Consider the following 12,120-nt stretch of genomic DNA (forward strand, 5'->3'; position numbering starts at 1 on the left):
ATGGTGAGAGCCATTATCCACAAATGGAAAAGACATGGAACAGTGGTGAACCTTCCCAGGAGTGGCTGGCCTACAAAAATTACCCCAAGAGCGCAGCGATGACTCATCCAAGAGGTCACAAAAGAACCCAGAACATCTAGAGAACTGTAGGCCTCAACTGCCTCAGTTAAGGTCAGTGTTCATGACAACCATAAAAAAGAGACTGGGCAAAAATGGCATGCATGGCAGAGTTCCAAGGCAAAAAACACCGTTGACCAAAAAGAACATAGAAGCTTGTCTCACTTTTGCCAAAAAAATCTTGATGATCCACAAAGACTTTGGGGAAAATATTCTATGGACCGACTAAACAAAAGTTGAACTTTTTGGGAGGTGTGCGTCCCATTACATCTGGCATAAAAGTAACACAGCATTTCAGAAAAAGATCATGCCAACAGTCAAACATGGCAGTGGTAGTGCGATGGTCTGGGACTGCTTTGCTGCTTCTGGACCTGGACGACCTTGTACTTGTTAGTACATTTATGTTTTGCTTATGTTCTTTTATAGTATGTACCTACATATTTACTGTCAAATGTTAATGTACATTTATTTTCTTTTTTGGAGCTTTTCTCCCCGGGACTCCATTGAAAACGGGTTCTTCAATGGCCCAATGGACTATCCTGGTAAACCAACTGCAATAAATAAATAAATAAAATAAATTATGATTGATGGAGAGTACAGTTGTGTACACTTACCATAAATGTAGATGTTCGAGTGTATTCTCTGTTGCAGTCTTCACACTTGGGTTATCTGCCTGCAGGTAGCCCTCAGTCAGCCCGAATACCAGAGACTTAGTATTTCTGCGTCGGATGCTGTCGCTTATTCCATGATGTCAGGTCGTCAGGAGTATAAAAATACGCAGCCGACACCATTACATCAGTTTTTCTTGCCTCAAATGTCAGAGGCCCCCAAATATGGAGCTAGTATGTGGTGGGGAAAACACCACCAGTAAAAACTAAATGCCAATACCAGTAGGAATAGTCATAGAGAGGAGAAAGAAGAGATAGAGAAAACCAGGGGGCAGGATGGAGGGAAACTAGGACTGCAACAGTGAATACACTCGAACATCTACATTTATGGTAAGTGTACACAACTGTACTATGTTCTTCGTGTTTCACTGTTGCTGTTATCACACTTGGGTTGACTCCCAAAGCTGAGGAAGGGTCGAGGCAGTCAAGAAGAGTTAGAGCTGGCTAGTAGGCCTTGTAAGACTGCTGTAGCAAATGCTGGCCTGGATTTGGAAAAGCTAGGCAGGTGGTAATGCTTGGTGAAGGTGTGTACAGAACTCCAGGTAGCAGCTTCCAGTATGCCCCTTGTAGGGACTCCCTTGAGAAATGCTGTAGAGGTAGGTGTAGCTCTAGTGGAATGTGTTCTGACCACCTGAGGGGTTGGTTTTCCATAGTGCTTGTAGCAGACATGGACGCAGTGTGTTATCCATTTGGAAATGGTTTGTTTTGAAATGGCCTTGCCCTCTGCACCTGTTGCAAAGCTGACTAGCAGCTGGTCATATTTTCTGAAAGGCTTAGTCCTACCAAGGTAGAACCTGAGCAGTCTGTGCACATCCAAAGAGTGCAGGCTCCTTTCCCCTTTATTTTGAGGATTAGGGAAGAACGTTGGCAAATGGATGGATTGGTTGAGAGCCACACTGAACACCACTTTAGGCATAACGGAAGGGTTAGTTCTGAGGGAAAACCTGTCACCATGGAAAATAATGAAGGGTTCCACAGCCATCAGTGCTTGTAACTCAGACACTCTTCTAGCTGAAGTGATGGCTAGAAGCAAGGCTGTTTTCCAAGAGAGGAATTTTAACTCTGCTGAAACAGGAGGTTCAAAAGGGGGAACCGTGAGCTTTTCCAGAACAAAGTTAAGGTCCCAAGCGGGTGTGGGTGCTCTCCTTGGTGGCCTTAAGTTGTTTGCCCCTCTCAGGAACTGCTTGATGAGAGGGTGAGAGAACAGAGGTGGCTCAGTATTGTAATGAGCCGAAATGTCAGAGGCATGGATCTTAATGGAGGAGAAGGATAGGCCTCTTTGTGTAGTAGTTCTGCTAGGTAATCCAGAATTAGAAGTAAGGAGGGCAGTGCTATGTCCTTTCCTTTAGACTGAATCCAAGAACAATACCTTTTCTAATTACCACAGGATTTCCTAGTACTGGGCCTTCTGGCTTCAAGGATGACGTTCAGCACCTGCTTGCTTAGGGTTGCTGGTGGGGTATTTAAGGAATAAGCCAGGCTGCAAGATTTAGGGTTTGCAATTGTGGATGCAAAATCTGTCCCTCCTGCTGAGAAAGCAGGGTTGGGGTCTGGTGTAGGTACCAGGGTGGCACTGTTGTCAGGCTGTGCAGGAGTGGGTACCAGTGCTGGTGTGGCCAGTCTGGGGCAATCATAACTGTCCTTGGCCTGTCTTGTTTTATCTTGAGTAATACTCTAAGATAAGAGGCAGAGGGGGAAAGGCATAGATTGAGAGGTTTTCCCATTGAAAGGATAGGGCATCCACCTTCCAGGCCCCTGCTGTGAGAGTTCCTGGTGCAGAATTTGCTTAACTGCTGGTTGTCGGGCAAGGCAAAGTGATCCACCTCTGGGGTCCCCCATTTCTGCATCAGAAGGTTGAAAGTGCTGGGCTCCAATTTCCAGTAGTGTGGGTCTAGGATATTTCTTCTTAAGTCATCTGCCAGTGAATTTTGTTTGCCTTGCAGGAACTGAGCTTGTAGATGAACTTGGCTGTCCAAGGCCATGTTCCACAGGGCCATGGCTAACCTGCAGAGTGGGTAAGAATGTGTTCCCCCCAGCCTGTTGATGTACCACATAACTGTGGTGTTGTCTGTTTTTATCAGCAGTTGTCCTGGAAAGAGTATGTACCTGAAAGCTGTCAGGGTATTCTGTACAGCTAGCATCTATTTTTGATTGATGTGCAGGAGAATTTGCCATGGGTTCCAGTGGCCCAGAATACATTTGCCTGTCATGTGAGCCCCCCATGCACGATCTAATGCATCTGTGGTTAGGGTTAGCCAGGCATTTTGTGAATACCCTGGGCCCAGTAGATAAGCCAAAGGGAAGTGCAGAGAACTGATAATGCATAGACGCTGCACTGAAACATAGACATTTCCTGCATGACTCCCTTATGGGGATGTGCAGATAGGCTTCTTTTAAGTCTAAGGTGACTAGCTAGGCATCCTTGGGCTAACATAGGGAGAAGCTGTTGCAGGGTAAGCATCTTGAATTTTGGTACCACCAGGAAGGTGTTCAGAATTGAAAGATCCAGGATTGGGTGCCAACAACCCGCTTTCCTGGGTACCAGGAATAGTCTGGAGTAGAATCCTTGACCCCTCTGTCCTACTGGAACAGGATGAATAGCTCTGATATTGAGCAGGGAAAGTACTTGGTTTTGAGCCTCTGCCCACTGGTTTGGGGGAGGATCTAGAAACCCGCTTGGGATTGGCAGTGAATGGAAATAAAATTTGTACCCCTAGGTTACAATGTTGAGGACCCATCGGTCCTGAGTGATGGACATCCAGTTTTTTGCATGAAGGGCAAGTTTTCCTCCTAGGGGCACAAGCAATTGGGCAGGGCTGGGAAGCAGAGTTGAGAAGTCATTGTGAGCTTTTTCCATAAGGAGGTGGCTTACCACTCCCTGCTCTAGTGGTGGGGGCGCTCCACTGCCTAGATCTCTGCATACCCTGAGACTGTAGTCTGGGTGGTTTTGTTTCCCCTGGGTCTTGTTTGGGAAAGCCTGGAGGGGGCTGGAAAGAATCAGTGCTTTGAAGGGCAATGCCTACTGAAGCTAGGTGGTTGCACTTGTATGAATTCTTTAACAGTTTGCATAGATTTAGCCTTTTCTTCCATTTTTTTTAAGAACTTCTTCTGCTTTGGTGCCAAACAAACGGTCCTTATTTAAAGGAGCGTCTAGTAATTTACATTTAACATGATCTGGCAAGGCCTTCTCCTTCAGCCAAGCATGTCTTCTCAGTACAGAGCCAGTGACTGCTGCCCTGCAAGATGCTTCCAGGGCATCAAAGCCACAATGCAAAGTATGCTTACTAACTTGGTTTGCAGACTGCATAAGCTCCTGCAATTCTTTACTTTCTGCACAATCTGGAAAAATTACCACTTTTTGTTTAATAAGTTCCATAATATGTTGCTGGTATTTCAGCATGTGAAACTGGCAATTCAATGTCCTGTTAGCAAGAGTTGCAGAGGTAAATACCTTCTTACCTCATCTGTCCAAAGCTCTAGAATCCCTGTCTGAAGGGACAGGATTTTTGGCTGTAATAGCCTTAACACCTTACGTCCCTGGGAAATGATCTCTGGATCAGCAGTAGGATTCTTGAAAAGTAACTTGTGAGAATCAGGTACTCTGTAGTATCTGTCTGGTTTCCTGGGGGCCGGAGGTAAAGTGTCTGGAGTAAGACTGGATTCCATGAAAACATCATCCACAACATCCAGGACAGTGGGTATAGCTAAAGGCCTGTGCTGAGGCAACTCTAAAAATTATCTGAGTCTTTTTATGGGCTGAAGACAGTCTTGGCATTCCCAATGGAAATGCTCTCTTAAAGTATGCAAGGTTTCACCAAAAGGAGAAATCCTCTGAAGCAGAGGCAGAGGGAATGGATTCCTCTACATCTGAATCCTCATAGGTGGATAAGGGCATGTCTTCATAATCAGAAAGGTCAGAGTCATCGAACTCCTGGTCTGTAGAACCTGAAGGGGACTGGAGTCCTTACCTCTAAGCTGGGGAAGGCTGGCTTCCCATAATCAGCCTAATAAGGTCTTCAGCCATTCTAAGCATTTATTTTTGTGGCATGGGTGCCTGAACATGCACTTTGGTAGTTGGTTTTCTAGGTGTAGTGTGTACTCTGGGCCTAAGAAACTCGGTAGTTTTGGTTAAAAAAGTCGGTTTGACTTGGACATCAGTAGGATGAAAAACTCCCTCAGAAGCCGGTGCCTGCACAGCGGCTCTGGACACATCTAAGGTAGAGACATCCGCTGGTTCTATGGTCGAAGAAGCATCTCGTGGCATACTGGACTCCAAGTGGGTCTCAGCAGAGGCCTGTGAATTCATAGAAGCGGGTATCAGTGGCTGCAAAGGCGCCTCACTGAGTACCGGCAGACTGGCAACTAGCTTAATGAAAAGTCGTCAGCAGTTTTGGACCTATGCGGTCCGTCTCTGTCTTTATCTTTACATTTTTTCAGAAGATCGGTAGTCGGATGGCTTACCGAAGCCATTTCAGAATACGGGGATCAAAAGCGAAAGAATTTAGCGACAAAGATAGCTTGACCACGAATGGTTCGGACGTTAAATAAGGCACAAAAATGACAGCGAGGGACGTCATGGTCTGGGCCTAAACAGGTGACGTAGTAAGAATGAAAATTTCTGTGAGGTATTTGCTTTCCACAGGCAAGACAATTGTTAACTTTTTTTGACATCGGTTAGAGCAAGAAAAAAGGATCCCCAACGGGGTACTTAGCTTTAGAAGACATCAGGATTATTCAACTCGAAAATGAAAAATTCAGGTAGCGGCCGACCCGTATTTGCGGGCTGCTCCTGCTTCGGGCTCCTCCTCAGCAAGAAAGACTGCTGTAATGGCATCAGTTGCCTGTTTTTATACCCCTGATGACCTGATGTCATGGAAGAAGCGACAGCATCTGACGCAGAAATACTAAGTCTCTGGTATTCGGACCGACTGAGGGCTACCTTCAGGCAGAAAACCCAAGTGTGATGACTGCAACAGTGAAACAGAAAGAACATCCATGAATTCTGCTCTCTACCAAAAAATCCTGAAGGACAATGTCCGGCCATCAGTTCGTGACCTCAAGCTGAAGCGCACTTGGGTTCTGCAGCGGAACAATGATCCAAAACACACCAGCAAGTCCACCTCTGAATGGTTTAAAAAGAACAAAATAAAAGTTTTGGAGCGGCCTAGTCAAAGTCCGGACTTGAATCCAAATGAGATGCTGTGGCATGACCTTAAAAGGGCATTTCATGCTCAGAAACCCTCCAATATGGCTGAATTAAAACAATTCTGCAAAGAAGAGTGGGGGCCAAAACTGCTCAACAGCGATGTGACAGACTTATTGCCAGTTATCACAAATGCTTGACTGCAGTTGTTTCTAAGGGGGCAATTATTTTCACATAGGCCCATGTAGGTTTGGTTAGTTTTTTTTCCTTAATAAATAAAATTATCACTTAATAACTGCATTTTGTGTTTACTTGGATTATCTTTGTCTAAAATGTATATTTGTTTGATGATTCAAAACATTTAAGTGTGACAAACATGCAAAAAAATAAGAAATCAGGAAAGGGGCAAATACTTTTCCATTGCCCTGTATACATAGGTTGTAAGGCTGTAATATAAATAACGTAAGGCTGTAACATAAATAACAAATCGCCCTGTGAAGCGATAACTCCATACTTAAACCCGGGGCAGTTACTAAGGAGCCTCAATCCCCACCACTGTCTCCGGGAAGGGAGCATCATTGAAAGCAGGAATAGAACATAATTTCACCTAAGAGTACACTGGGAACAGGTTCCAAACCTGGGACTGGACTATATGCTTCACTCCCAGGTCCCCAAAAGAATCTTCACACTAACCACTGCAGAGCACTGTGTCCTGGTTCTAGGTATTTGATACTCAAATTATTTGATATTCACACATACAAACACTCTTGGGAAAGACTGCCACAGATTTACTTGAAATATCCTCTTTCCCAAATTCTAAGGTAACTGCCACCAGTCAGAATAAGACAATACCCTTCAAAAGGGGTGTTCAATTATATGATATATATATATATATATATATATATATATATATATATATATATATATATATATAGATAGATAGGAGCGCTACAGAATCCTGAAAGCCCAAAATCCTGAAAACACACAGGATACCAACAGTTACTGTATTCCAGCACAAGTGCATACAGAAACATATTACCCTTCAACTATATGCAGGGGGTGTAGTGAAGTGCAATCTCGGAGTTGCTATATTTAAGTAGCAGGGGGTGTGGAGGATGCAGGGGGGCTTGCCCACCTGCTTATTCTTGGAGAACAGTAAAATAATTTGTGTTTTGTTTCTGTTTGTACTTGTGCTGGAATATAGTAAGTGTTGGTATCCTGTGTGTTTTCAGGATTTTGAGTTTTAACTATTTTGAACGTTCAGGATTTTGTAGAGCTCCTACATATACATATATATATATATATATATATATATATATATATATATATATATACACACACATATATATATATATATATACACACATATATATATATATATATAGTAGCATGTAAATCCAAGCAGTAAGGCTTTTCAGAGTGGCTCTAGTGTTGTCACAATAAGCATAAACACTCACAGGTTACTAAAAGTACTCTCTCAAAACCGGCCACAATAAAAGATAAAATATTAAAAATTTTTAAACATATATATATATATATATATATATATATATATATATATATATATATATATATATATATATATACACACACACACACACACACACACACACACACACTGAATAACTGATTTCAATAAACCACAGAATTTCACATGCAGGAATTATGAAAATAACACTGAAGGTAAGGTTTCACACTGACCGAAGAAAAACTAATTATCTGATTGTCGATTCTTTACTGTTTAAAGATAAACTGTCCCTGTCTAATCTCATTAAGTCAGTAAGGCAAGATGGCACTCTTACTTCCACAAGCAAAACAAAAATATTTGTTCACTCTTCAGGTTGTTGTCTAGTAGTCAGCGACTGGAATAGCAAATCCTATTACTTCTGCTGAACAGCTCTGAAAAAACTCTGAGTTGTAAATGCTGACCTGGAAAACAACCACTGTCTACTGAACTGATACAACTGAACTACACTGAACAACTGATTACAACTGAACTAAAAACTGAATCAGCATCTGCTTTTTATCGTAAAATCTTTTAAAAGTCACAGGAAGCTGTTATGAGAATTCTACTCTCTCATTTCATACTTTTTGAAATGTAAACAAAAACAGCTGCTGTGGAGATTCCATTCTTTCAGCTCTGGCACATGATCACATCACTCTAGGTCAGCTGACTGTCACAACCTGCATTCAAAATTTTTTTTAAAAGACATGTACATTTGGTCAGCCAGACGTATACTGTTTGATTCTAACATTTTACATAAAAGTAAAGTAATAATCAAAACACAGGACAATTTACAAGTATTTACAAAACTGCAGCCAGACATGCTAGCAAAGATAACAATATCTGATATCCTCACAGGCCCTACTTGAAGTATAGGTAACAATAAAAATGTGGCAAAACATGTTTTCATTTATTTATTTTTACACCTCTCAAGGACCTACCCAATGGTTTTTCTACCTTCAACAAACTGATCCATTTGCTCTGTGGACAGAGGAGACAGGCTAGGCAACATCCTTATGGCCAGTTCATTACTGCCCAGGAATCCGAAACAAGTCCACCCATCGCAAGACAAGAGCTGGGTGGTAGAAGTGAGCCAGCTTGCTGGTCCTGCAGGGCTAGCATACACTCTTCCCAGTGCAGCCGCCCCTCTCAGTGCATCTTTCTAGCTCTACTACTGTCTGCCCTTAAAAAGGGAGAGTACTTCCACATGGTGAAGTCCCCTCAACATAACGGTGTGAATGCACATAGAAGTTTGTGCTTGCCAGACCCAAACTCCACAGACAGTGCAACACCCAGTGCTCCAGCAGATGTTATCCTTGTGGTGAACCACACCTGCCTCCTCCCACCCCCCCCCCCCTGATGGACAAGCCACTCATTCCCATCTTCCCTTGCTAGCTCCTACAGCTGCCTGAAAATAACTTTGACTTTGGGGTTCCTGCATGATAAATTAGGGCTTTATCCCTCCATACCACAGAGCTGCCTACAGAAACGTGTTTTTATTTTATGCGTTTGAGAAATCCAATAGGTACAAGTGAAGTCTTGCAGGGGTAACCTGGGAGTACTGTGAGGCTAAGTGGCTGCTTAGAGTTAACACAAAGGGTGAACAGATATTGACAGCATCAAACAGAAAAAGAGGATGAAGCCTGTACATAGCCTTAATCCTCTTGCTACACTGTTAGACTATGGTTCTTATATTCCCAGACATGAACACAAACAAGGAAAGAAAACTATAGTGGTAAATCTCCCTGGAAACTACTGAAACTATCTAAAGGCATATAATCCCATCATATTGAGTAGTCTTACTTAAAAACAAAGCTGGCTAGTAATGGTGTCACACTCCTGTATAGTAATGACATTTTACAGCCAAAAGACAATAAAAGAAATGTTATTAAAAATATTAAAGACTCATAAGAAAATTTGATAAAGGGAAAACGGACATGATCGTAGTACCAGAACACTGCTCCTTACACATGCCCTCAAGTAACAAATGGTTGAAGATCCAGCCAGACGAACACTAGTAAGACCTTAAACCTTAACTCCCCCTTCCACATTTTTTAATAGATCTCAAATGACAAATTAAAAGAGGTAATACTGCCTCTTCTACCCAGCTATTTAAACTGCATTACCATACACCCAACACTTAAGCTTGCCTAACACAAAGTCTCACTACACTGAACAGTGTGGTTTAAAAAGTCACACATGACGACTCCCTAAAAAGAAGCTGGACAATTAATATCAATTAGTCTAACATCTTCAACAATCCAAATTTTTTCCACCGATTATGACAAGTGATGTTAGGGCAAGTTCTGCTGCTGCTAAAAAGTGCTCTTAATAAAGTAAATATACTCACCTCTTTTAACTGCTAGTATTCAGTACTATACCCTACTTTCAGTGACAATGCCATTCTGTGTGTCATGGCAAAAAGTGAAATATTCCCTTTTCTTACCATTGTCTCAATCATGCCTTTTGAATTTGCTCAAGGACAAGCATCATTCTTACCACAATGCCTAGCACAGGTATACTGTAACAATATAGTCACTATAATTTAACAACTATTTCTGTATTACACTCTGAAATGTGCATAATTTGGCTCCAGAATACCCAAGCAACTATTTATTTCCCAATGATAACAGCCTGGGCTTTCAACAAGCTTGCACTGGACCTGTAATTATGAGGAGGAGACAAATCCACAATATTCATAATACAAACAGTGACAGCCATTTCAGTTCTGGATCCTGAAGAAAAACTCTTGTTATATTCATAAAATAATTTTAATAGCTTCAACATAAACATGTACATGAACACACAGATTGACAACTTTCAAATGCAACAGAAATTGAGATTCATTACTTACTTTTGGCATTCATCTAACACAAAGGCACGAGGGTGATCATCGCCAGACATTGTAACCACAACCTCCTTGTCAAATGCTCCAGTGCGGCTCTGGTCAACGGTATGGCGTGTAATAGTCGAAGTTGTATAACTCGTCCAGTAGAGGCTATCCAACGCTCTGTGATATGCCAAACCTTCCACAGATCCAACACCTTGAAATATAAAGGCAAAGAAATGTTTCACTAATGTTAAGTAAATCAGCAATTTAAAACAGTTATCATCTTCCTACAAGTACTTTTTATATCCCACCTACAGCATAATAAACCACAAAATGAAGGAGCACTCTAATGGGGTAACACTTTAGCATTCCCTGAGCTCATGTATGAGTGCCTGGTGTTATGTCATTCAAAAACGTACTTAGCAGTAGTACAGTAACGCTGCTATACAATGGCTTTATCAAGTCATGACCTCCAAGTCTAAATCTGATAAGACCCTTATAAGAGCATAACAGAAACACTGCTACCATTTTAAAGAGCAACAAAAGGAAAGGTGGAAGGAAAATGGGAAAAGAGAGTTCCACTGCCATCTCAGTGCTTGATGACCTGTTGACTTAGGAGGTTCACAACAAACTACAACATGAAAAAGAAAAACGACATTCTTGACTAATGCTGCAGTTAAACAGCAGCTGCAAGAAAGGGATAAAACTTCAAGAAAGCATAAAGGGGACAGTCATTGTATCTGTCTTGCTTATACAAATAACTCACTATTTCATTTAAGTGACTAGAGCAGCCCTCAGCTGCACTACAACTCTACCATGGAGCAACAAAAGAACCTTAAAAGTTCTGTGGACAAAGGAAAGCTATCTTCCAAGTCCTGCAGTATGAAATAATGTGCTCAGAATGAGTCATTCTGTTGTTTGGCAATGGTATGGTACAAATATGGTGATCTGTCCTCAACAGGGAAATCACTGTACCTGTGGTACCATGAAAGATCTGAGCTGAGATCTCAAATCTGTTACTGAATGGGAATCAAAATCTCAAAGGTGGATATTTCTACATCAACCCAACTGAAATATTTGCTGTGCTGCCTTAAGATAATACAAGAATGCAATCAATGGTCATGACCATCTTTAAATCTCCTCAGTGTTGTCTTTTTACACTACTGACAAAGCAACAAGGAAGCACTTCAAAATTTATATACAAGAAATTCACTTTTCATCTGGGGATATATGTATGGCTCCCAAATATGCAACAAAGTCTAGAAGATTTAGAATCTTTGCTTGGAAATGTTGGCACAGTATTTTTATACCCCAAGCAGACTTCAATTAATTTTTCCTCAGGTAGACTGCGAATGTTGGGGGTGTGATGGGGAAGAAAGAGGCAATTGGAAAAATATTTTTGGGGAGTGTAATGACTTGGCAGATTTTAAAAATTCACTGCAGACTACTCTAACAGAAATACTGGATGAGCAAATTGGTATAACCAAGGAAATTATTTCTGGAGCTATGAAACAGAATTCCCTGCACATAGCAAGACCTTACAGAGTTTAACTCTGGTAGCTGCCAAAAAAAAAGCCATTGCTAGAAAATGGAAATCAAAGTCTTAACCAACTGCACTACAAGTTATGAATATAGTAACAGAGATAACATAACTGGAAGTGGGATATTTAGAAAAGGGTAGGAGCAAATTACATAGGAAAATGGGAATTGTGGGAACAATGCATGCAGAATAATGTTTTGGGGGAGGAATAAGGTTTTAAGGGAAGGCAGGAACTGAATGAGGTTTGTAATGCTTGACTGACAATGACTGGACAGATTAAAAGTGATGTATAAAGTTTTTAACTGAAAATATGTCAAT

General features: G+C 41.6%; 1 protein-coding gene across 1 annotated transcript in view; it reads right to left on the reverse strand.

The window, feature by feature from the left end:
• The window catches only part of LRP1 (LDL receptor related protein 1), a 2,772,300-nt gene that overhangs the window by 983,830 nt on the left and 1,776,350 nt on the right, over window positions 1–12,120 (reverse strand). Inside the window, exon 42 of the mRNA XM_044083629.1 lies at window positions 10,287–10,476. Coding sequence (XP_043939564.1) covers window positions 10,287–10,476 — 190 coding nt within the window. The remainder of the gene's footprint in view (window positions 1–10,286; window positions 10,477–12,120) is intronic.

Source organism: Protopterus annectens, chromosome 9.part0 (genome assembly GCF_019279795.1).
Source record: "Protopterus annectens isolate FY-2018-M chromosome 9.part0, PAN1.0, whole genome shotgun sequence".
NCBI classification, from domain to species: domain Eukaryota; kingdom Metazoa; phylum Chordata; order Ceratodontiformes; family Protopteridae; genus Protopterus; species Protopterus annectens.